The sequence below is a fragment of the Pleurodeles waltl genome, chromosome 7, assembly GCF_031143425.1.
Source record: "Pleurodeles waltl isolate 20211129_DDA chromosome 7, aPleWal1.hap1.20221129, whole genome shotgun sequence".
In the NCBI taxonomy this organism is placed as follows: Eukaryota; Metazoa; Chordata; class Amphibia; order Caudata; family Salamandridae; genus Pleurodeles; species Pleurodeles waltl.
In genome coordinates, this window is record NC_090446.1 from 1,267,276,307 (window position 1) to 1,267,302,915 (window position 26,609).

Below are 26,609 nucleotides of genomic sequence, written 5' to 3' on the forward strand. Positions count from 1 at the left end.
GTTCTGGATTCAATCATCCATCTCACCCCCACCACATCTGCTTCCCCAGCACCCTACAACTGCAGCAGGAGACCAAGCAAGGTTTCCACCAAATTGCTGGGTTCCCGCATGTGCTGGGTGCAATAGACTGGACCCATGTTCAACATGCCACCTGCTGCAACGGAACACCTCTACAGGAACCGCAAACACACCCATTCATAAAATGTGTGCAGGCCATTGTGGACCACCGTGGGCTCTTCACAAACATCCTAGCCAAATATACCGGCTGCGTCCATGATGCTTACATATTCCGGCATTCCACCATCAATGAGTGGTTCCAGGATTGGCAATATGGCAATGGCCTACTCGTAGGTAAACCACCATATCAATCAGTACGCAGAAAACACATCAACCGTGTAGGAAAACTAAGACACTCACCACACTAAATACACATGGGAAGGGGAATACAGATGTACGGCCAACAACAGATGCCACATGTCACTTTACACTGCATTCATTGCACATCACACACACACATATACACATATGTACATAATGCAGTCACAACCTGACTGGCACACCACCTGAAGGACAGGTGGAGCTGTGTCTCCTTTGCATACAGAAGCTGGGCCCAAACCATACAAATGTCCACTGGTTGACAACTAAATACAGATCTCACATTACACCAAATAACGAATACCTCAGCCATGTGAATGGCATAGGCCATGTAACTGTAAAGAAGTCACAAATCGGCACAGGCCCACATTTGTCATGGAGTACAAGCCTCTAGCGGCACCAATATCAAATGCCACACAAGTGTTGCCAGGACCAACTACATATCACACATACCTGATGTACCTGTAGTGAGCACCTTCACCTGTCTGCTGCATTGTGCTGCACACATAGGAATTCAACATCACTAGCCTTGAAAGACCATGGGGCAGGTAAATGAGAAGTGGTGCTGCATCTATTCACCTGCGCCTCTTAGCGTCCCGTAACACCACCATGTGTGCACCGTAAACAAGTAACGGGACACTATGCCGCACTATAGGTACAATACTGTAAAGATAATGGATGCCATAATAGGACTCTGTAGGAGTATTGAGAACATACCAGACCTTTCATGCACCACACATAGGGACCGATTAAAAAATATGGTGTTCCCCTCTCCCAACGCCTGCACTGTACATGTGTTGAAAGTCTCTGTGATAAGTCATGTATAGGAACCTTGGAGATTCCACTGCACCTATTTGGCTACTCCTCCAATTGTGTGAATCATACCCTTGTTCACATGATGGCTGGCACAGCCTTCATCTGCCACAAAGGGTCACAAAGTGTCGCACTGCATGCGTAATGCCACATGGTAACATGAGGCTTGAGTTTGTCTTTGTAGGGCTACCATGGTGTCAATACAAATTACACTATTGTGGTGCAAGGAGGTGGTAGGTTCCACTAATAATAGGACACAGCCTAAAATATGGAAAACACAGCACATGTTTGGCATGGTTGAACTGTCAGTTTGGATTCATTTAACAATCACCTGGTCCCCGATCCACAACCCATGATAGTGATGTCCATCAACACAAACCAATGAAACCATACTACAAAACAGGAACACACACAATACCAGAAGCAAGTTGTAGTCACCACTCCACCTTAAACTAACATCTGCTATTAAACATACAAAACCACAAATATGCATTACCAGCACATGTTCTCTCATTCCTTTGCAGCCAACCAAGGTTATGGCATACAACCAAGGGTGTTGACTCATTTTGGCAACCTGACAATGGTGGAAGGGCAGGCATACAATGAAGGGCACAGAAGGATTCAAAATGTGGTGGAGAGGACATTTGGGCTCTTAAAGTCAAGGTACAGGTGCCTGGCCCTGAGAGGAGGAAGCCTGTTGTATGCACCACCGCTGGTATACAAGATGACACTTGTATGTGCAATCTTGCATAACATATGTATACGGGCCAATGTTCCCTGGGTTGAACTGGTAAGTCTCCCCAGTGAGGAAGAGGATGACAATGGTGCAGCACAGGTGGAGGGGGAACAACAAAACACTGCTTCTGGAGTTTGCAAGAGACCTCAAATTGTACAGAACCTTTACACCTAGACACTGCACAAATAATACCACTTTGTAATTATCATCAATAAATCATTTTGCACCAGAATGTCCATGGTCAACTCATTCTCCACTACATATACCATTGGAATGTTGCTCATACCTCAGAGAGCAGGAAAGAAAAACAAGCATTTGCAATGCAATAGGTCTCGCATTTGCAAGAGTTAGAGCTATTGGCATTGTAAATGGCAATTTCTTTTACCCATGTGTTCTGGTTTGGGGTGGGATTATGTGGGTTAAGGTGGAATTGTTAGTTGTACAATGGGTGGAATTGTGTGGTGTTTAGTGTATTTGTGTGGTGGAATTATGTGGCCTGGTGAATGATAGGGGTGAGAGCTGAACAGAATAGATAGAAAGGAAGACAGAGAGGGGTAGGTAGTTTGTGCACGAAGTGGTGAATGAAGTCTGGCAGAGAAGCAGAAAGTGTCTGAGAAAGAAGGGAAGAGCAGGCCACAGATACATAAAGAGAGAGTGCCCATGAACGCATTAGACACCAGTGGTGTAGCTTGGTCACTAAGACTGGGGAGGGGTATGAGCTTCAGATTTTCCCACAATCAGACCGGCATATAATATAAAAATACATTATACGACAAGCAGTGTGCATGGGAGAGGAGTAAAAGCCAGTGGAAAGAGGAGTAATGCAGATTGGTAGGGGTACCAAGAGAGAGAAAACACAATATTTTGTAAAATTACCAATATTTTTGACAACTTTAAAACTGAGGGGGTAGAGGGAGAGAATGTGGGTGTGTTTTTGTCTGAATGAATGTGAAAATGCCTCGCAAAATCCGACAGACATCTCCCCATACCTGACTGAAAACACCTGTACCCAACTATTTATCAGAAAATTCATTTATTAGGGAGGAGTACCTCCCCCCACTGAACCTATGTCCCTGAAAGGGACCCCATAAAGAGGAAGAGAGCATGGATTTGAGGGGTGGAAAAGCTGAAAATGCACTGGAAAGAAACTGTGGTCAAAGACTTGAAGTGAACCAATATGAGAGAGGCGATAAGAGTGTGTGCAAGAGAGAGGTGTGGGAGACACACAAGTTGGTGGGGCACCCAAAGGGGCGGGGGTAAGGGAGAGGTGGACCAGTGACGGGTACAAGGACGTATAGGAAGGTAGCAGGTGTGAGCAAGCAGTATAGAGTGGAGACGGGCAGAGTGTGGGAGGGATGAGAAGGGGCAGGGGAATTGTGAGATGAGAGGGGGTAGTGGGAGTGTGAAGGAGAGATGAGAGGGGCAGTGGTGTGTGGGGGAGAGGTGACAATGGTGGAAGTGAGAGGTAGAGGTGTGTGGTATTGGAATTGTTTGTTGTGGAATTGTGTGGTGTGGAGTTGTGTAGTGGAAATATGTGGCATGGTGGGCTTTGAAATTAAGTGGATAGTAATTAAGTGGTATTAACTGTAGTGGAATTATGTAGAGTGAGATTGTGCTTTATGGAGTTAATAATGTGTGCTATGAAATGGCATATTGTGGAGTTGAATTATGTGGTATGCTGTTAAATGTTGTGGTCTGATGTGGAAATTTGTTGTGTGTAGGCACTTCAGGATGGGCTGGCATGACAGGTCAGTCTGTTAACTAGATTTTTTAATATTTTAGACATGTCTTTGAGCCTAGTAATCCACTGTTTTTTAAATTAAATAGCAAGTGGAACTGCTGATGATGTGTTCCTGTATAATAACGTAAACGTAAAACATTTGAGCAGCCTCTTCAGCCCTGGGGCCTCACTCCCATCATATCTATCTCGAAGTTTCTAGGATATACAATAAAATGTAAAATTTCCTTCTACAGGTTATTCCTTTAAAATAAAAATATTACCCTTCTTCAAAAGAAGCCGCTCAGAAAACAACATATCCTGGAGTAGGTTTTTTGAAAAATGATTAATCCTTTGGCCAGCCTCAATAAACCTGACCTACATGCCATAATAATAAATAAAGCACAGTGCCTGAGAGACGGATGCTATGTAAAGTAAGAAATTGAAAGCTCAAACCCTGTGGTAGTGGTCCATTTGGGACATATTAAAGTATTATGCTTCTTTACTCTGAATGAAGTCTTTCCTGTAAAGAGCAACAACAAAGCAAAGAAACCATGGCCAATAACTAACCAACAAAAATAACTTATGTATTAAAAAAAAAAGAACAGAGAAAAGGGGGAAGTACTGCTACCCCATAACATAGGTAGTTGGAGCAGAGTAATGTACGCACAGACACATACTAATGTTGTACTTGAGTCGTGCATGGGGAGTATAAAAAATAAGGTATAGAGTAACACATAAGAAGCACAATTAAAAAGTAAAAAAAGTGTTCTGTTTGTAATTCACTGAGGTGCACGTGATAAAAAAAAATATTTTCACTTCATGGAAAAGATAACAGTTTAGTTTCACCTTCCTTACACTCTTTACTTTAGATTGGAAATTGACTCACTGCAATATAATGGGCGGGGTCAGCTTCTTTTAAAGATCCAAAGATGTGCACGGTTTGAAGCATAGGGATCCACACCTCTAGTACATGCAAAGTAAAATTAATCAGGCCACACTGTTACAAAGGATATAAGGAAAATGGCTATTGGCACATCAATCATAGGGGAGCAATGAGCGTACTTTTGCTCCCATCCCAAGGGGTATCCGTAAATAACGGGCACCATATGATATGTTATAAATTGTACACATAGGGGGTCATTCTGCCAGGGCCAACGACCACGGAAGCACCGCCAACAGGCTGGCGGTGCTTCCAGGCCAATTCTGACCGCGGCGGTAAAGCCGCGGTCAGAAAAGGGAAACCGGCGGTTTCCCGCCGGTTTTCCCCTGGCCAAATGAATCCTCCATGGCGGCACTGCAAGCAGCGCCGCCATGGGGATTCCGACCCCCTTCCCGCCAGCCTGTTTCTGGCGGTTTTCACCATGGCATGGGCAGTGCAGGGGCCCCCTAACAGGGCCCCATAATGATTTTCAGTGTCTGCTTAGCAGACACTGAAAATCGCGACGGGTGCCACTGCACCCGTTGCACCCCAGCAACTCCGCCGGCTCCATTCGGAGCCGGCTTCATCGTTGCTGGGTCTTTCCCGCTGGGCGGGCGGGCGGGCGGCCTTTTGGCAGTCGCCCGCCCGCCCAGCGGGAAAGTCAGAATGACCGCCGCGGTCATTTGACCGCGGTGCGGTCTTCTGGCGGGGGAACTTTGGCTGGCGGCCTCCGCCGCCCGCCGAAGTTGGAATGACCCCCATAGTCTTTTACACTCCAGAAGGCTTAGCCAAGAGAAGTCAAAGCGATGACTTAATGCTGGCCCTATCGCACACCTGCAGCAGTGTTTTACCACCTAGGGAAGGGAAATACTGAGCTGATATATTTCAGTCTCTGTGTCGTAGAATGGAGGCTACACCCCGCCGAAAACCTGTAGTTGGCATCACTAGCCTATGTGCAAGACAGGTTGCAATGAGCTGGAGTAAGAACCCGTCCCCAAAGATCCAAGAGTGACTCAAGGGTTTCACATGCTGCAATGACATGACTGACAACTATGCTGCTTATCTTCTACAATCGACCAGGGCAAGGGCATTAGGGGCCCACTGAGGTTGTACCTGAAAGCCTGCAACCATGTTCAGCAAATCTGGCATGAAGTGGGGAGCCAGGAAATGAGCTGTTATACTGATGGCCTTCTATGAGTCTCAAACATGAACAAATCTTAAACAAGACTCTAGGGCCAAATATCTTTTGTTTTAAAATTACAAAAATGTTCAAATAAAAATTCAGACTGTTCGGATCTATAACATTAATATGCCTATCATTCAGTGCATTAAAAAAAACGTTTGTGCAGAACACCGAGCTGAGCTGAAGAGGTTGTTCTGCCTCTTAGCTCTCACTTTCTGTTCATCTCCCAGAAAGCTGATTTATGAGGGAGGTTATAAACCATACTGGGCAGCAGATGTGAGTGGAGGAGAGGGTCCAGTCTCTGGCTGGTGCACAGATGCTTTGTCACAGGTATGTGCTATGCAGCTTCCCACTTCCTTGCACTGGAAAGATTTGTATGCATGCGAAAAGTTAACGTTCTTAGAACGTAAAGTGCACAAGTTTTTGTGTGAGTTGGAAATGATAATTACATTGTGATGTTACAGTTAGCCTGCTAGGAGAACTGTGAGTCTAACAGTAAGATCACAATATAATTAGCATTAATTCTGACCTCAACAGTTGGATCGAGCTTTTGTTGTTGATTTTTTTTTATATTTTGTACATTGGTGCATGGTGGTGGCATGCTTTTGGGACGTTGGTGAGGAGGGAATTTTAAAAGCAGGTGCCAGGAATGGAAGTGAATGAGGCTACTGTGAAGAATCCTGAACAGGCCTGTGTTTCTGGGGGACTAACAAAAGTTAGTGAACTTTCACATGTCAAGCAAAGAAGCCCTTTTAAAACTACAATCCGATCTGCCCTAAAATTTAAGGATTAGACTGCAAAGGGACATTGCAGACCCTTTAAATAAACTACGTGCTCTAATTCAATGGCTATACTTTAAAAAAAGACCATTACCCAACTGTGGCAGGACTAAATATTTAACTTCGAGAAAAGTGTCACACCTCGTTTGAAATGTGAGCACAGTGGGAAAGATGTACCATGCAAGTGTGAGGCGGCATGGGGTGGAATAGCTGCAGAAACAAAAGAAACCAGCATGGTACAGAGAAGCCTGGAAGGCTTTTAGCAGACATCAATAGCTAGAGGCTTAGTGTGCGGATAGATGAAAGAAATCAGGTCTGATGAATTCAAGTGAATTACATGCAGAAAGACATGATGAGACTGCTGAGTAGGACAGTGCCGTAAGAGGCGTCATTATAAAAAGAGAAAGAACACACAATCCTAAAAACCCTTGAGGCACTGAGGTTAGCACCCTCTGGGCTTGAGGTAACATGACACAGGAGCCCATGGGAGAGTTGTTTCTTTGTAACATGACACATTAAATTGAAAGCAGTGAGGGCCGAGCAAAATCTGCACCATCAGAATCAGAGAGAGTGAAGTTCCCTGTCCGCAGCAGGTCTTACATGCAGACACTTATACAGTGAGGATGGAACATAAAATAAAGAAAATGAAGCACAAACATTGCAGCAAAAACATAGTTGAAGTGCAAACTAGCACGCGCTGCAGTCTCCAAGGCACAGAGAGCGAACGGAGCCTAAAGCTCAGCCAGAGCCTTGGTAAAAAAAAAAAACTTGAAACAGCAGCTGAATACAAAAAACAAAAACAGCAACAAACTTAAATCAAAACAGTCTGCCTTTTGCGCTCCCTTACTGTAGCTGCACATTTCTCCTCACATCTCGAGTAGTCTCCTACCAAACTAGCCCTGCAGTATGCTTCCTCCATCTTCATTGCTGACACCTATGGAATTGTCCCTGGAAGGGGCACATCAGAGAATGGATGGCAGCTCAGAAAGAGAGTGCCTCCTCTGAGTCTGGGGCTTTTACAAGCTGGGAGCTGGAACTGTGCAGCAGGGCCACCATTGGCATAGGAGACGCACTTCCAGAGCGGCAGTGCGCAGCTGCAAAGGTCTAGATTGCAAAATAAATTCAACCCATTCTACCAACAAGTTATCGTCTGAAAGGGTGTGGCATAACTTACAGAGCTGCCGACTTTGAGACTGGAGCACCCGGTTCGAGTCTCAGTATTGGCTCTTCAGGTACCTACAAATACATGCAGATCGGAAAAAATAAAACTAAAGAATGCCGATCGGGAGAAAAATGGAAACAAAATTTCAAATGTGATCCAGTGGATGAACGTGTACAGGATCATCTGAATGGATGCTTACAGGAGCCGAAAACACAGACAGAAACAATATAAAACAGGCAATAAACAGCCCAGGACTGCAGTACAGCTACAAACACATACAAACGATAAATTTAAAGCTTAAACATTGTAGGTTGTGTGTTTACAACCAAAGGAAGGTAGTCTTTGGTGGTCGCTGCAGTGCGACTGCAAGAATAAACAAAAAAAGTTCCACAAAACGGATAATAAAGATAACCAGTGGAACAAGATTGTACTTGGTCGCTGCGCTCGGGGAGGGGTAAATACAAAAGGAGGCATGACCAATGTCTGCCAGCTACAAATAGAAACAAAGCTTACAAGAGTGGCAAAGGGACTAGCCAATCACAAACCTATGGGCTGGCATTAAGCCCCCATACCAATTACAGGATGTCGAGAGACAGCGCATGCGCGCTGCCTAGGCTCGACCTAACAACAGTAACAAAGATGGTTGGAACATAGGTTGTGATGTAAGAGGGTATAGCTCCTCCATGCCACATATCAGTGTCACATAACTCATACCAGGTGGCTCTCGTGGACCTAGATCCAAGCACCACAAAAAATATGTGGCGTTAAGTGGCCATTTTGCAAATTCCTACACCTTTCTCCACATAATTCCCATGCCTGGCAAGATGTATGCAAGGGGGGCATACATAAGGTAGGGGCAGTTTCCAAATGGTGCATTTGAAAAATAGGTACTGAACTGTGTCACATCTCAGGTGGATAGCTGCTATGGCAGCACTGAGCATGTGTGACAAGGGGGGGGCATTGGTATCCAGGACCTTCCTTGACTGTTCAGGGTTAGGAACCAAAGTTTGTGCCTAAGCCTGCACCTCATCTCAATGGTGTTACATTCTGGCACCGTCATTGGGTCTAACTCTACCACATGGTGTGCTGTACCTCATATATAGCACACACATGTTGGCTGTGGATTGCGCTAAGTGTTGCTAGACAAGTGAAGCAGCAATGGGTGCTGATCCACTCTCCATACATGTGGCCCAGAGCCAGGGTTTAACTATAAAATGGGAGAATGCACCACCAAATTAATGTTTGGGTGGAATGTAGGCAGCATCTCTCCCACTCTCTATGTACATTGTAACACGTTTATCACACAAATCTGCTGTCTTGACACATGCATGCAGCTAATCTGGATATACATGTGAAGACTGATGTACGGGTGTGCGGTCTAGGTAGGAAAGGGTTTGCAATTACCTACAATGGTTGACATATGTCAGCAAGGTTACTGAGCATAGTCTGTATGATACCATCACACACCAAATATATAAACACACCTCTCATTGACACTCACATGCCTGACCAAGAGAAAGTTACCAACAGTGACAAGATTCCTTAAAATGTCTAGGTCTGCAACATGCCACTCAGGTGTGGGATGTGCAAGCATGTCTAGCTGTGTCCAAACATGTCACAGACCCTTCCTAAAAAGTATGTCAGAAGAAGGATAGCTATGATGCATGTGGCCAAAAAATAATACAGCGTTGAGATGATTTCACTCACTCAAGATACACTCGTGGTGACCCTGACAAAGGTTGTGGAATGCTGAATTTAGTGCAAACCCATGTACACCAAAAGATGTGGAAGGACAGCTGAGAGAATCCCACAGAAACTTGGAGATACAGCATAGGAAGGTCACTTGGAGACTACACAAGTGATGTGGATGGGGTACTGTCATGTGTGTGTGGAAGTCATGTAATCTTGCACAGCCTGGAAATGGGAGGGAAACTATCGTGTAGCCAGTCGTAGAAGATGTGTGCATCTCTAAATTACACAAGTCACTCATTGCATCCTGTCTGTATTTGAACAGACAATGTTGCAGTAGAAGATGTGTACAACGTGTAAGCAGCCTAAAGAATGCCAGCAATGTAGGACCTAATCTATTCCAAACAAGATATTCCATAAATGATGACTGTGCAACACAACAATACTGACTGTGCAACACAACAATGTCACCATGTGATCACCCAACATATATTCAGAGAGGATGACTAGGTCAGTACATAACCCACTCATGTTTGCTATAACAATAACATTGTAGTTTCCCATTGCATACTATTCTAACAGAAGGCAGTGACAGATGACATCATCTATCCGCTGGGTCCTACATAAACTACAATAACAAGTTACACTAGAGATGCAGGCCCTAACCAAGCTGCAAATGGAAATTACTAAGAATGCATTACCATGTCTGTCAGACCATGCCAAATAATGAGACGAGTTCTACACATACAAGTGAATTGCTCTGCTGAAGAGCTATCATTAGGAGGCTAGATCCCCGCCCAACATCCACTAACCCCAATACTGAGGCTACATTGACACAGTCAGGGGCCTGATGCATGTGCACAATGGACTGACCAGAGTGGAGCACTATAAAGCTGCGCCAAAACATGTGACCATGTGTCTTTGTGGGCATAAAAAGTCACACAGTACAAATGATCACTAGGCTGCCATCATTAATGTACTGCAACACTGCTACACAGTTGTATGCCATTGTAAATGACAGTAATAACAAACACGGTGTGGCCGATTGCAAGTACCTAGTTTGTGGCATGCACACATATGTCTGATATCTAAGCACATATGCACCACTTAAATGGCGCAGGCCTGGTATTGTGTGTTAGAGTCTGCACAAATGTCAACTTTCCACTAATGAAAATGCATTTGCATCACATAATCATTGACATACTTAAACGACCATCAGATGTGTTCCAACATACACACGGAAACATAGGTGGGACTGATTTGACTACACAGCCATTTAACAGAGTCCAACATGTACCCATGCAGAAAGGTAGATATGTGAGGTTTTCATATCCCATGAAAACACCGCTATGGTAAATTTTGCACATATGACGGTGCACTTCCAACCCACATGCCGCATACCAACCTTCATTAACACATATGAGTACACAATCTCCTGCATCATAGGTGCATGGGGAATTATAAGTCACACGTGCAGCAGAGCATCATGAAGTCTGAACCTAACAGCACACCTTAGTGTGGGCACACATGCACTCATATTGCCAGGTGTAACATGAATTCTACCCAGCCGTTAACCACTGCACCATCAGAGAACTATTTGTCATAGGTATCACATGCATTACCAATTATTGGGCATAGCCCAGCATATCTACTGAGTTGCAGTCATATGTACAATTGGAAATCAGACATTACAATGTGGTAGACCCACATGTGTTAGATCACATATGTACACTCCTAGTACACATGTGGTAACATGTATGTGTACAAAGTCTACTGACACGTGCACATATTCAAACGATGTCAGTCATTGAATGCATCACACACACATACAAACACAATTGGAACACATACAGCTGTTACTGTTAAGATCTGTATGAGCATGCACACACAGGTAGCTATACCATACTTACTACATACATGAATTGCCCCTGTGATATGGTAGTTGCATCTGGTTGCACTGTCGGCCTTTCCAACAAAATCCACGCATTTCCGTTGCGTCAAACATTTTGAGGCAAATGCCAATATTCAATACTCTGCTATGCCAAAAATATGACACTTGGCCCCTGCACATCATTCTCAAGTCCACAGGACTTGTTAGGCTTCATGAGAAGGAATACCACGCATGACCGTTATGCATCAAAAAGTTCAACGGAGATGGGAATACTACTAACTTTCCTAAGGAAAAAACAACACCTGGCCCCTGCGCGTCAATCACAAGTCTTGAGGTCGTGTCAGCCTCAATGGGGGAAAATCGACACATGACCATTGTGAATCAAAAAAAGATGCATATCAGAAAACATGATGCACAGGCCCAGGAAGTGATGAAACAGGGCTTCCTGGCTTTCACTTCACAGCCTTTTTGTCTGTGACTGTGTGAGGGTGTGTGGAGCTGGTGCTGGTGGAGGATTGGTGTTTTGTAATGTTGTTGTCCTGTATTTGTTTTTGAATTGTGAGGTGTTTGTCCAGGAGTAGCATAGTTTGTTTGGGAAATCGGGGTTAGGTGGGGTAGTTTGTTATTTTTCTTTTTTGGGTGGGTATATATGCAGTTTATACATACTGCATAATGTAATGGAAAGGGAGGGCAACCAAGATGGTAGCTGATGAACTTGAAGGGTTCATTTGGTTGGTGCAGCATTACATTCCAATGATGCTAGTTTTGAGTGGCTGCCTAATCCAGGGCTACCCCACAGAGGCATGGAAGCTGTGGTGGGGCAAGGTGCTCCACCACCTGCACAGAATATTTGGAGTAGTACGGACCGACCACCAGTTGAAGCATCGTTGGGCTGACCTGATAGCATGGGATCAGGATCTAGTGGTTCACCTGGGGATACAGATTGGTGGACTGGTTGGTAAGTATCCCATTTGCATTGCTACTTCCTTATTTGCATGTGAATGACAGTTTGTTGTGTGCAACATTTAAGAGCCCCTAGCACCACCTCTGCGCTGCCATTGTGAAACTCACAAATAACACTAAGCCAGGGCTGAAGTTCCATTTTCCCAGTGTCATATTAACAAAGTGGTGCGATGCCTTGCACAACATGATGGCTCTGTCAGTCAGCATGTATGGGAGGCCGGACACTCCTCTGTAAGGTGGGCAAAATAAATGGGCAGGGAATAACTTTAAATATCCTAGGGCCATTTTTCCACCACTTTGAACACCTGCTCAGAGCAGGCATTAAAAGGGGCCATATCTTTATATATGATGTTCCCCTATGTACTCTGCAGGAGTAGTGCTACATTTTTGGTGCCACTCCTGCTGAGTACATTGTTTGCATCTATATGTAATGACACAATTGCCCCCTACCCTTGCGGAATGGTGCAATGTATTTTACATACGGCGCACACATGGTGGGGGAAAGGGGGGCGCTAAGGAGCGCAAGGACAGTTGCGAGGCACTAGGTGCAGCACCACTTCCCTTAAATCAGCCCCTTTGTGTCTTTGGCCAACAGCATTTCAGGGAGCTTAGCTAGCCAACGAGTCCAGACTACTTGCACATTTTTCTTTGTGTATATCGTGTATCACATACACCCCATAATGTTATAAAATCTGTCACACATGCAGATTTTGTATCATAGGCCTGCCCCAATTTACAGACAATATGGGGCAGGCCTGCATCTGTGGCAGCACTAGCACATTACTCAGTAGCCAGCACCAACGCAGGCATAATTGGACCACAGTGCGTCAAGTGTGTCTGTGTTGAGGGGAGTGTATGTGTGGAGGTTGGTATCCCTTCCTGGACATAAATGGTCTACTATGGTGACAATGGCTACCCATACAGTATTGGCAAGACCTCCCTAATGTTATTCAGTTAATGTGCAGGAAGGGACAACTACATGAACATGATGAAACTACCATGGCATTTTAGCTCTAGTGTGTGTTCCTTGACATTGCACGCACATATTACTGACAAGAAACAAGGATGTATCAATGCATTCTTCAACAATATGCTATGCTCACTCCACCCCTGCACAGTTGTTAGCTTTGTTAGCGTTGATAATGAGTAAGATGTCTTCAACATCTGGGGCAGGGTTAAAAGCAAGGGGCGTAACAATGGGACGGCCACCGTAACAGCCATTGCATGCCCTTCTGATGCAGAATACTGTGTCATGCTGCCCCATATGGAACATGGAGGTGTAATGCTAATAAACAGCTGCATGACAAATCCATGTACATATGGTGCAGTGAAATGCACCACAGGAGCATAAGGGTAATTGATGCGTTGGTTCTGCTAGGGTCTCCATTATCTGGCCCTCACAAAGGTGATTATAAATGTTTGGCAGTTGTTCTGACATACCAATAAGTTGACTTGCTCACTCAGTTTAACAAGTTGAATCGGAAACTGTTGTCCATGCAAAGAATTGTCCAAAAATCACTGATCTATGTTTTCACGTCATGTATTGCAGGTGGGCCTTTACCATACACTATTGGAAAAGTGTCCCGATTTGAAGACTCCAATGCAGCAAGTAAATATCACCTTGTGCGTCACATGTGTCATTCCTATGTTTTGTGCAAAACGGTCTGATGTGTGCACTGCAATGATGAAATGTAAGGTGTGACCAATGAGATGGTGTCATCTGAGTTAGGATATGGACACCATGTCTGATGCTATGTTGAGGATGGAGTATGAGTTGATTTTTGCACAAGTGCCAACGTGTGCTGATATGGAATAATGGGTGTTAGTAATAGGAAAGCATAACCACATGATGTCAATCATGATATGTGTCCGAGCTGCTGTTTATCTGATTATCATGCCTGTTGCCAACATATATGTCACTACACTTTTGACAGCACTGTGTGCCAGACATAGTTTTCAGTTATTCAGGAAACAGTACAGATGATATACATGTTTAGAGGTCTTTAGGGGTCTTATATAGGAGACACTTGCAACACCTGTGCCTCACTACTCTTCAGATTTGAGTGAGGCAGCGGTCGTGAAAGGAGCCTTATTGTGCTGGCCAACAGCCAGTTGAGTATGCAATGAGGATACAAGTCTGCTCAAGTAGGTTGTGGGACATGTCTACAGTATATAGTAGGCTAGAAGTATGCAGATTTACCAACATGGTCCACCCATCATGATATTTGTTAGTGATCTTGGTCACATCACATGTGCATAGAATGTGAATGCTGAGTGTGTACCTGGTACTTAGGAGATGTCTGACATGTATGTGCACATGTTGTTCAATATATAGGAATACTGTAGCTTCACACAGTGCACTGTACATCTTACTGTGCCCCTTAAGGCACCCATACAGCCACCATGCGTGTGCTGCATTACCCAATTTGCACAACATAACACAGGGTAGCAGGCAGTAGGTACCAATTCTGTAGACAACATAGATGTACTGTTCATGCTTTGGCCAAACTATATTGGCACTAAGCCTGGACTGTTCATGTGGGCCCATTGTGAGCAATGGTGTGCCCCCTTGTAATGAGTGCTCTGAGCAGGTGTTAATCAAAGGACACATGAATGATGCTTTGCCAAACCTTAGAATTGCCATTGGGAAGTTTCCTGTCCCCCTATCAGATGACTCTCACCTTGCATTCATGATGCCTGGCCAAGGCTTGATGTAGCACCAGGGGTGTAAAAGTGGTGGATTGCATACATTGCACCATGTATTGAAAATGACATATGGATTCTGGAATCCTAGGGACACTTGATCCTCACTAGTCTGATGACACAAATGTTGAGCAAGGACACAGTAGTCCACTTACCTCTGGGCCCTGATGGTCAACAATGGATAGCCGTCACCCGAGTGACATGTACATGATACCGTAGATGGTAGGAAGTTTGCATCAATTTGGAGATTGTCAATGTTGTGGAATGTGTGGTGGACAGTATGTGTTATTTGAGAATGCTGTGTACATTTCATGTCTGTTCTACCTCCACCCAATGCTTTATTTAATGCCTTGTTCTCCTCATGTTTCAGCTGCCAATATGACCCTAGTGGAAAAACACGCCTTTGAGAAGAGGGCTGACAGGCACCGGCACATAATAGCCGTACAGGTTGGGTACAAAAGGATGGAGAAGAGACATAGGTGGGAGAAATTGACTGGGCCTTGGCATGCATTTTCAAATGGGGGACCTCCTCTACAGCCCACAACTGGTCAGGCCACATCGCAAAAGACTTCTGGGCTCAGGGGGGCTTCTGCTGTTCCTACCTCCTCCACTTCTACAGCACCAATCCACAGCCAGGCACCACAACAGCCACCTGATCCAGCCACAAGCTCTACCTTTGAATACGACATGAAACGGGACATGGCAGCCATGATGGCAAGGCTGGATACGTTGGAAAGGGACAATGCCTGTAATTATAAACGCTGCAAGAAAAAAACTGAAGAAGTTGTAAAATAATTTGTGCCATAGCCTCCCAGTTCCTCCCTCTCCCTTTTACTGATGTAAAATTATTAAGTGGGTTTTAGGTGGGTAGTATTAGGATAGTGAATTAGTGTAATTTAGCTGTAGGTTAGTGTACGTATAGTTGGGAGGTGGGTTTTAGGACATTGTTTGGGGGGTTGTGTGGGGGTTATGTTGAGGTTACTATGTTTATTTATTTTTTAAATCTAGGATAAATACAAAAAAATATATATTTGTTAAGGGAATAGTTTAGGTTAGTACATGTGTAGCCTTAGTTTACGTTGTCCTACTAGTGTCTTGTCTCTTAAGGGGGTTTAGGGGGCAATGTTTAGAGTGTGGCGCTACATGTGTAAGATTAGTTTACAATAGGACAGACAGATGTAGGTGTAAGTTAAGTTAAGTTAAGTTAAGTTAGTTTAGGTTAGTTTAGTGTAGGGTAGTGTATAGGATAGGTTTTGATATGATGCTTTTAATATGTTTTAATAAATCCTGTTAGTGTTAGACAATTATCTCTCCATGTTGATTAAGTGTCTGGGTGTTCTCATGTGTGTACTGACCAAGTAGGAGGAATATTTCGGTTTGTATCCTGCTACGATGACAGCTGCCCAACACTGATTAGATTTCCCTCTTCTGAACCACACAGGTGCTCCTGGTGCTCTCTTCTGGGTAAATTACCATACACTTGGTTCAGACCCATACATGCCATATGCCAGCTTCAATGGATATCTGTTCAATACATGTATTTAAGACTCTGTAAGTTAGTTGTAGCCCACAACACCATCATTCACCTTTTTCATGTTAGGATCCTAGGGTATGGCTTTGTGTCTGACAGTAATGCACACATGTAATTATGGGCCAGATGTAGCAAACGGTTTTACCCATTCTGTGTCTATGGGAAAATGTGTTCGAACATATGGCCCTATGTTCTGTTCTCAAAGACATAGCGTCACACAATGCATATATTTAGCTGAGTTGATGGATCACAGTAAACATTGAAATGTTACATGTGAACAAGATGATTTATTTACAGGTGCAAGTGTATTTTCCAATGCTATACAATGTCCAGTTCACAGACCCCATGAGAGATCCAGAGCTATTTGTTGTACAATCAGACTTCAGGGGTGAGGAACGTCATGAGACATAGGTAGGTAGCATTAGTGAGGAGGTGTCCAAATTGCCAATGGGTACGATTTGAGACAATGACAGTGGTTGAGTGAAGAGCCACAACACTGGCATGATCTTAAGCACAGAACTAAGGAGATACTATCCATGTGGCACAGACTGCTGCTACCGGGTGGTTTTTCTTGTGAATATTGTTCCTTCCACATCATCATCCTCTGAGGTGTGTGGTGCCTCCTGTTCCATGGGTGGTGCTGTTGTTGAGGTTGAGGGGGCTACACATACAACAGGGGATAGAGATGTGGAAACAAAGGTCCCGGCACCTGCCATTTGTGGGAACACTAAGGCATCACTACAGAACTACAGAGTTCTCAAATCCGCAGAAACATCACAGTGGTAGGCAACAATGTTTTCCCTCATGGAGGCCACTTCCAGCTGTATGGATTTCAGGGTATTCTGTATAGCCCCCAGCCTGTTGTCTATCATGCTGCTGCCACTTGTGAGGGCAATTGTTGAAGCCTCTGCCTCATGACAACAGCTATGTCGGCCAGGGACTGCTGGAGTCCATGTTGCAGGGAGTGGGTGCCTCTGATGGCAGCTGAGTTGTCCTTAATTAGACTGAGAAACTTCTGCACTCCCTCTAGGCTGCCTGCCATGGTCTCCATTCCCACCCGCACCTGCTTGGCCAGCTCCTGATGGACTCCTACCACTGTCCTTTGGAAGGTGATGACTGGGTCCTCAGAGTCCAGGGCTGTGTCAGGACTGGCTGGTGTTGTGTGTTGGTAGCTTTATGGTTCATGTTTAGACCTTGCAACGCTGGGTGTCCTCCCTGTGACTGGAGGGAACCTAGGATATCCTGGAGAGTCTCTTCATTGATGGTCGGCAGCTGGTCATCCATGTCATCTATAAAATCCAGGACAGGCAGGTTGGCAGGAGGGAAGGCATTATCCTCTTCAATGAGCTATGATATGTCAATCTTTGTAGTGGCTGTTGACATGGCACACTATGTACTTGCTAATGGAGGTTAAGTGACATGTTGCACTACCCCAGGTTGTAGTTATATATTGTTTGTAGCATTGTGCATCCCAAATGGGCAACCTTACTAGGTACATTGTGCTTTCATCCCATACCACCTACTTCCTTGCAGGCTCCTTGTCCCTGCCACTGACGCCATGGTGGCATGCAATTTGCCTTCCTATTCACCATGGTGGACATTACTACAGTCGTGTAATGTGTGCTGTCTCTCTTTGCTATAATGCATTGGCACCATGAATGATGGCACTAATGCAGCATAGCACAGGTAGGCCACTGCATAAAATGCTTGTGTTGCATTCTCATGTGCCTGTAGCAGGCCCCACACATGTGCTAATTGGAAGGGACACTGCAACCATTATGGATTGTCTGTCCCATTAGTTTCCTACATTTGGGACATGTCTTTGCATACAGCATATCTGCCACAGACATATGTTTGTTGAAGGATGTAGAATTTGGATCAAAGCATGCATTTTGAGACTTTTGTTGATGTGGCACAAGGGGAATGTGCAGCTTGGATCCACATGGGCAACTATTTGTATGATGGTACAGTTGCATTACAGGCTAGTGACATAATGAATACTCTTCCTTTTACCATCCACCCATTAAAAAGCAGTTGTGAGAAATTAGATTGTTGGTTGAGGGGGGTGAAACCCTACTCAAGCAAGAACCATGACCCTTGTAAGGGTAAACCACAAAAAGCCACTAAATTAATCTGTGCTTAATCCTCTAATAGTTTAGCAAAAAAAAGCCATCGGGTTTAACCAAGCAGCAATCTGTAATGTGTTATGTAGTACTTATAAAGTGATAAACTGAAAGCACAATACAAAACAAATCTTACACTAATTTAGAAAAAATCATAACAATTTTACAAAATCATTTGAAAAATGACCAAAATTCAATCAGTAGAACCAGGATTTAAAAAAAAATAATTTAGGCATATAATAGGGCCTAACAGATCAAAGTACCAACCGCAGACATCTAGTTGCACAAGACCAGTCCAAGGTGGATAGTTATGGTCAACAGCCATCGCGCGCAGGTCTGACACACAAAATAATTTGGGACCAGTCTCTGCTTACCTTCGGACTCAAGAGAAATTTTGAAGAAAAATGTCTGACTAAATAAGAGGTCAGGAGGGCAAAGCAGCCGGCGGTGTCCAATGATTAGGCATCAACATTGGGAAGCCGCTGGAAGAAGGCACAGTGAAGATTTCTAAGTTTGGACTTAGTGCCTGATTCAGATATTGGCAGGCAGGTTACTCTGTCACGATGGTGATGGATATCCCATCTGGCAAAATCTAAATTTCATTGGACATATTGGGATTTGGATTTCAGCGTATAGTATATCCGTTACTGCTGTAGTGGAGTAACCTGTACGCAAATATCTAAATCAGTACCGTAGTCTCTTTTCTAGAAGTTGAAAATCTTCAGCAGGATGAATCTGAGGCTGTAGCTGACAAGGGCTCCATGCGGCCGGATACTGCTTCTTCAAGGAGCTTCTGAGCAGTATTTATTGCTGCCAACATGAACGTAGCAGAAGCTACCACCAAGTCAGGCTGACCAGTGATGTACATTGGGCAGATCAACATAGCAAGTAGGCCCCGTCCTACTCTCGCTTCTCAAAGCTTTTTTTGATAAAAAAAATTCTAAGTCTCTAGTTTTGGATCTGGGCAATCTAGGCACCCTTAGCACCACTTCCCAGGGTCCAGGTTTGGAAGGGCACCACTTGGAAATTTAGGACTCACGCAGGCTGGCTGCAACTGTGGGTTCAAGATAGCTGAATCCTTTTCTTTCCTTGAGGCTCTGATCAGGAGGCCAGCAAACCCGCCCTTGGAGTCACTCTGGAAGTCCTGGGTTCAAGTAGACAAGCTGGTAACAGCAACAGGGTGGTCTTCTGAGGGCACACATCAGGCTTCAGGTAGTAAGGCAGACCTTCTTGGTACAGCAAGACTGTCCTCTGAAGTACACAGCAGACCACTGCAGCAGGCAGTCCTCTGATAGTTCTTTCCCAGGTCCAGAAGTGATCTGACAGGTCCTATTTTTATACCGGGTGCCCTCTTTCAATTAGGAGAACCTTCTGGAGGCTTCCCCCCTACAGAAGTATCTGGAATTTCCTGCCATCTTGCCATAGTCCCAGTCTGTCTGCAAACACAATGGACTAATATTGATGTAGTGGGTGTGGGAGCTGAGTCAAAGTTTATTGAAGTGCAAGTGTGGCTTTGTATAGCTTTTCCCCCCATCCTGCCTGAGATGGCCCATCCAGGCAACACCTACTCCCTCTATTTTGTGGCTATCTGGGAGGAATACACAAAGCCCAACTGCAAACTACACCTGGCCATGTAACCTAGGAAACAGGCTGCAGGCACCAAAGAGTTAGTACAAGAAAATGACAACTTTCTAAAAGTGGCATTTTCAGAATTGCGACTTAAACCTCACTTTCCCATTAAAGAAGTTCTTAAATTACAATTCCTCAGAAACTAAACATGGCTTTTCTACGTCTATTAAATCAAAAGTTAGCACTCAATAAATGTAATAAGGGTACCTTATGTTATCCTATGGGTGAGGTAGGCCTCAGAATATTGAAAAACAAATTTACCCGGTACTACTTTGAAGATTGAAACGCTTCTAGAGGTTTCAACCCCCCTGAGGTGTCAGGCATTCCTTTCCTCCCTCTGTCCTGGCACCAGCTTCACTAGAGCCACAATAGTCAAGTGACAAGCCCTTTGGGGGAGTGTTCAGGCAGGACCTTTGAGATGTTAAAGTGTGGGTAACAGCTCTTCCCCCTTGTTAATGCAGAGTGACCCATCCTGCTAGCACCTGTCTTCTCTTTGTCTCACTGTTTGTGAACAGTACCCAAAGACCGACTGCCTGCTACACTTAGTCATGTGACCCAGGAACAGGCTGCAGGTACCAAATCATTATTGCAAGAACATTCCAACATTCTAAAACGGTCATTTTCTGAATTGGGATTCTACACATATACCCTTACCCAACTTTAAATCTTAAATCCCCTACAACCCAGCACTCTTACTCATCCCTTAACCCCCAAAACTACATTATTAACCTTTACTACCCTTTCCTTCACCCACCCTTCAACTTAAAAATCCCTCACTACCCCTTACTTACCCATGCCAAAACCTGAACCAAAATGTCCCTTACATGTCTGCACACTTACCCAGCCCTTAAACCTAAAAATCCTTAATCCTGTCCACCCCTGAACTATAAAACCCCCTTACCGTCCTTTAGTACCCCTTACCCATACCTGTCCTTGAACCCTAAAAACTCATACTACTCCTTACTTACTTGTACTCTTAATCAACCCTGAGCCCTAAAAACTCTTACATTCCACCCGTACCCATCCCTGAACACTAAAACCAATTACTGTCCTTTACAACCAACTTCCCTTAACCATCCCTGTATCCTAAAAGCCCTTTATACCTCTTACTCACTGCTACCCTTACCCAACCCTGACCCCTAAAAACCATTACATCCCTGCAACCTTACCCATCTATGAACCTTAAAAACCCTCACTCCCTTTTATTACTCCCTCCACTTACCTATCCTTGGACCTTAACAAATCCTTACTACACTCTGCCTACCCATATTCCTATGCAAGCATGGCCCTATTGAAACCCCCTACACCACTCTATTACCCTTGATTCCCTTTTTAAAATATATGTAAAAATATCTATGTTATAAACTTTCATTTTGGAAAGTGCCAAAAAATTCCATGTGTGGTACTTATCTGTGAGTGTATCTATTGGTGATGAGTGCATTGTACAGCCTGCATACCATCATGGGTCATTTGTAAGGCATTGCCCAGAATCATATATCACAGACAGGTTGGTAGTAGTTAAGATTACTGTTTTCCATTGCCAGGGCAAGATAACAGGCATTCTTAAAGACTGACTGTGAAGTGCGGTGCTCCTCCTCCTTCTACCACATAGTTTGATCTTCATAAGAATTTTAAAATGCGGTGAAAAAAGGATAAAAAAGGAGGCTCTTTGCATCACTTAAAAGTCAGATCTGACAACTCTTTGATAGAACATTCCTTGTCTTCCTCAGCCTGATCATATGTTTCTACTGTTTAACTGCTCAATTAGCATTTATTAAAGTGATATTAAGTAATTACTGGTTTGAGTTGAAAGACATGACTGGAGGCTCTATGGGTGAGTAAGGTCATGTTTTGCGATACTCTGCAACATGATTAGACTTAGAAATCTGCTAGGTAAGGGCATCTGTGGACTGGACTTGGACCTAGATCGGTGATACTATACTTGTTACAATATTTTTGTATTATGTTTTTAAGGATGTGGTGGTAGAGTAGCAATAAGTTTGGGATTGCACATAGTACTCTCAGAGGCGACAGTAGAGCAATGGAACAGTTATAGTGCAGTGAATGTGATGAAATTAGGTGATAAGATGTTACTGAGGTGATGGGGTGAAAGTGCAAACTGCAGAGAGTTAGATGTTGATAGGGGCAAGCTGTCGCTGGGGCAAGCTGCTCTGGGGATACTGTATTGCTAGAGGGTGGTACTGTTGTGACTGTTTTGGCAGCTGCTGAAGGTTGAATTGCTGTTTGGGGGGATAATGCGGTAGAGTCCCAGGTGTTGTCCACAATGTTCTCACATGATGTGGTGTGTAGATTGTCCTTCTCTAGTTTGATAAACATATAACTACTTGATCACAGAAATGTGGGGTAACAGCTGTTGCATGGTGTGGATGACAGTAAAGAAGTGATTGAAGTTGGGAGGGTTAGCATGTGATCAGAGGTATGGTGCAAACAGATTGTAGGGTCTAGGGTATTGTGAAGTACAGGAGTTGTGGAAAGAAGATGCTAGAAATGTGACATAGAGGTGGTAAGGAAGATGAAAGTGAGAGGAAAGTGAGATATTATGACAGGTGGTGAGGGGTTCAAATTTACTCTTTAGCTACAGGGATCTAACAAAAGGTTCTATTCTCTTTCAGCATAGGATTGGCCCACTGCCATCCTTGCTGAGCTGTAAACGAGCTGTAAAATGACAAAAGCCTTTCACCACTCCAGGCACAGTATTACAGCTTTGGACTGCTACAGTACCATCCAAGCCAACCTGGAATGAGCAAAATCAACCCCTGACATGTGTTTCGATGTCATTACATCTCATCAGAGAGGTTTAGCCTTGTCCAAACACAAGGGAGCACGCTTTAGGGGTTAGAGTGACACATAAATTATGCAACACAGAAGAGACAACTCTGTGTAGTTCCCAAGTTTAGGTAGAGAGCAGCTCCAGTAAGGAGCACCCTGCAACACCAGCAACACTCTAGATTTGCACCCCTCAAATGCCTGTTTTTCAAGCTAAGTTTGTAAACAGGATTGGGGCAATGGGCCATTCCTATGCTTAAAGATTTGGCTGTACAAAAGGCAAAAGACTTTGTCGCTTTCTGGCTCGACGTGGATGGCACTGTGCCAAGCCTACGCTTCAAAACGTTTTCTGTATCTGCATCAACATTATTAATTACTTTGTAACAAAGTAAGTGACAGGGCCCTCATCTGGAGGCCACTGCAGTTTGCACCACCCATTGCCACTGCCAATGACTGTTCGAGTCCTCGAAAGCTATAAGAATGGCTAGTGCAGCAGGTATTGGTTGTTTTTAATGTATATTGAATTAATAAACAACTGTTGTTCTGCTCATCTCTAAATTACACAAATAGCACCACCATGTGGCAGGTGTCATAAGTCCAGCTGTTGACTATTTACTGCCAGTGCTAATCACCGGAAACCAGAGGGCCATTCTAAGCACATGTTACTACATATAAATGAGTTTTTTTTTTTTTAAACAGCTTTGTTGAGAAATAAAGAAATAAAGTGCATGCAAAGGATTCTCTCATTAAGGATAAACAAAGTGTGATATTGTAAAGCATGGTCATTGCTTCTAGTGTTGTGGTGTTTTCTTCAAAATATTTGGTCTACAGCAAAGCCAGAAATTGACATTTTTGGTATTACATCAAAACTGAAGAAATACACTGTAATTACAAACAGAAGAAATCACTTCTGAAAGTTAAATTGACATTTTGTAAATTAAAATTTGACAATTGGTTTAAACATTGTGGGATGCTAAACCCAACCTTGTCTTGCAGGAACGGTACCTTCAAAGAAATTAAAGAACATTATGATACAACTCTGGATGAACCCCCTTTCAAATCTTTACCAAGGTATGTTTTATGTATAACATTTGAGTGAAATGAGAGTCTTTGCAAGGTATAAGGTAGAAAACCTTCTTTGTTTTTCATTCATGATCTGACATTCAGCAGGAGGAGATCTACTTGCCAACTCAGAATCTTGTAGACTTCACACAAGTTACAAGCATCAGGATTCCCTTCCCAGTGTCACATTTCACTTCTCCAGTGCTAAATACAACTCCTCATTGCTTACCCATGTAAGAGCTGAAAGATTTGCCAGTTGTTTTCCTTCACGTTTCAATACTCTGATTGATCCCTTATTCTCCAACACAGTGTTGGGTTGCACAAACACATTTCCTAATTTTCCACATATTCTCATAACTAAATTTTTAATATTTTTTACGTGGGATTATTCAGCACACTGTGTATTTCTTCTCCTTCTTTTTACAACAGTTTCGCTTACTTTAGTAGTGAGCAAAATGTCTTTGCTCTCATTATCTCGTATAGCATCCTTTTATCACTCACATACGGTGGTCAAAATGTACTTTTTATTAAAATATCCGTATTGTTGCAATGGAGTTTTCTGAATGCAGGAATAGTGTGTCTGGGTCAAATGTGTGGTTAAATACAGCAAAATATATTGGAATTGTTTTGTAGGCGTTTCACATAGATGTAACTGTATATAAAATAGTTGGTCCAATAACACACTTAGGCCCTCATTATGACCCTGGCGGTGAGTGATAAAGTGGCGGTAATACCGCCAACAGGCTGGCAGTAATTACTGCCAAATTATGACCACGGTGGTGATAACTCCCATAGACAGCCAATATATCACACCAACCGCCAGGGCAGAAACAACACTCACCACGGCAGTAGCCGTCAACAGCCAGGCAGAAGACAAAGTACCACCCGCCATATTTTGGCACATCAATCAGCTACGTTTTCCGGGGTAGTACCAACGCCATCAAAAGCCTGGTGGAAACACTTCACAGAAGAGAAAGGACTCACCATCGGAGACACAGGGAAGAACAACGCCGCCATGAAACCCGAATTGCAAGTCTTTCCAATGCTCTTCTATGTCATGGTCCACCTGGAACACCAACGCCGACGAAGACGATGACGGTGAGTACAGCCGCCTAGCACACAAGGGAGGGAGGGAGGAAAAGGAGAGTGACACACACACGCACGACACACACACACCATACACACGTCCAGCAGCACACAAAAAACAATGGCACACGATACACGGCAGAATAATTCAAGGACAACAAGAATGCACTATGGAGAATGTATTGATGTCAACAGCTAATAAATAATCCAATTGTACGTGAAAGATATGTACAAATGTACACAAAGGGCCACTGCCCAGTCCAATGTACTAAGGGCCAACATGGCCACAGGGCACAGTCCAAGGCCCAACTCGAATCCTGACTTCATCCGGATAGAACTCTGCAGGGGCATCAGTTTGCAAGTGGGCAGGCACCTCAGGGGGATTGGGAGGCGGGGGCACCTCAGACGAATACATGAAAAGTCCACTGGTTCTGGAGGGGTCTCCATGCCCATTTCTCTGTCCTGGAGAGTGCAAGGCCACAGTCTCTCGAGTGGGTGACTTTCCAACTGGTTCTGGAGGGGGCTCCATGCCCATTTCTCTGTCCTGGGAGTGAAAGGCCACAGTATCTCAGGTGGGTGACTTTCCCACTGGTTCTGGAGGGGGCCCCTCGTACAGCAGTCCCTGGAGGGTGGCGTACATGGCTTCCGCTGGTGGTCATGGCTGCACTGTGGTGGCAGATGGAGGTGCCTCATGGGCAGCCTTTGCTGGTGGCGATGGCTGCACTGTGGTGGCAGATGGAGGTGCCTTCTGGGCAGCCTTTGTTGGTGGTGAGGGATGTATTTCCTCAGCTGGCGGTGAGGCCCGAGACCACTGGTGGTGGTGGAGGTGTCACCCTGACAGCGTCACCTGGTGTCAAGAGCTTCTTCCCCTTCATGGCATGAGGCGTGGATTCCTTACTCTTCCTGGCAGGGGTTGAGGGCTTCTTCCCCTTCATGGCAGGATATACGTGTTCCTTAGCCTTCTAGGCAGGAGTCTAGGGCTTCTTTCCCTTTGAAGCAGAAAATGCAGACTCCTTCCCCTTCATGATGGACTTGTGAATAGGTGGTGTCACCATTGTCCGCGTGGACTGTTTGGCTGAGGTGCTGGACTGGGTCGTTGGGACGCTGCTCTTACGGGCAGGATGGGGGAGATGGAGGGAAGAGGTCAAGTTGGGCATGGAAAGCCTTCTTAGGGACGGTGGGGTGGGAGGATTGAGGAGGGATGGGAGTGGAGGATGAGGGAGTGGTTGTAGGAGGTGTTTGTCTGCTGGATTTGGGTGAAGGTGCATTGGCAGCATGCTGATGTGAGGTGGATGGCTGTTGTGTGTGTGAGTGCTTGCGTTTGTGTCCTTTAGAGAGGGGACAGACAGGGTGGGAGAGGACACAGGGGAAGCGTGCATGGATGTTGTGGAGATGTCTGCTAGTGTAGTGCTGTGGGTGGGTGGGTGAGGTGTGTATATGAGCGTCAGGTGTATGTTT

General features: G+C 44.4%; 1 protein-coding gene across 3 annotated transcripts in view; it reads left to right on the forward strand.

Moving 5' to 3' along the window:
- The window catches only part of LOC138246154 (histo-blood group ABO system transferase 1-like), a 576,036-nt gene that overhangs the window by 455,028 nt on the left and 94,399 nt on the right, over positions 1–26,609 (forward strand). For all 3 annotated transcript variants that reach the window (XM_069200435.1, XM_069200437.1, XM_069200436.1), the window contains one exon: positions 24,000–24,074. In XM_069200435.1, the coding sequence (XP_069056536.1) occupies positions 24,000–24,074 (75 nt within the window). The remainder of the gene's footprint in view (positions 1–23,999; positions 24,075–26,609) is intronic.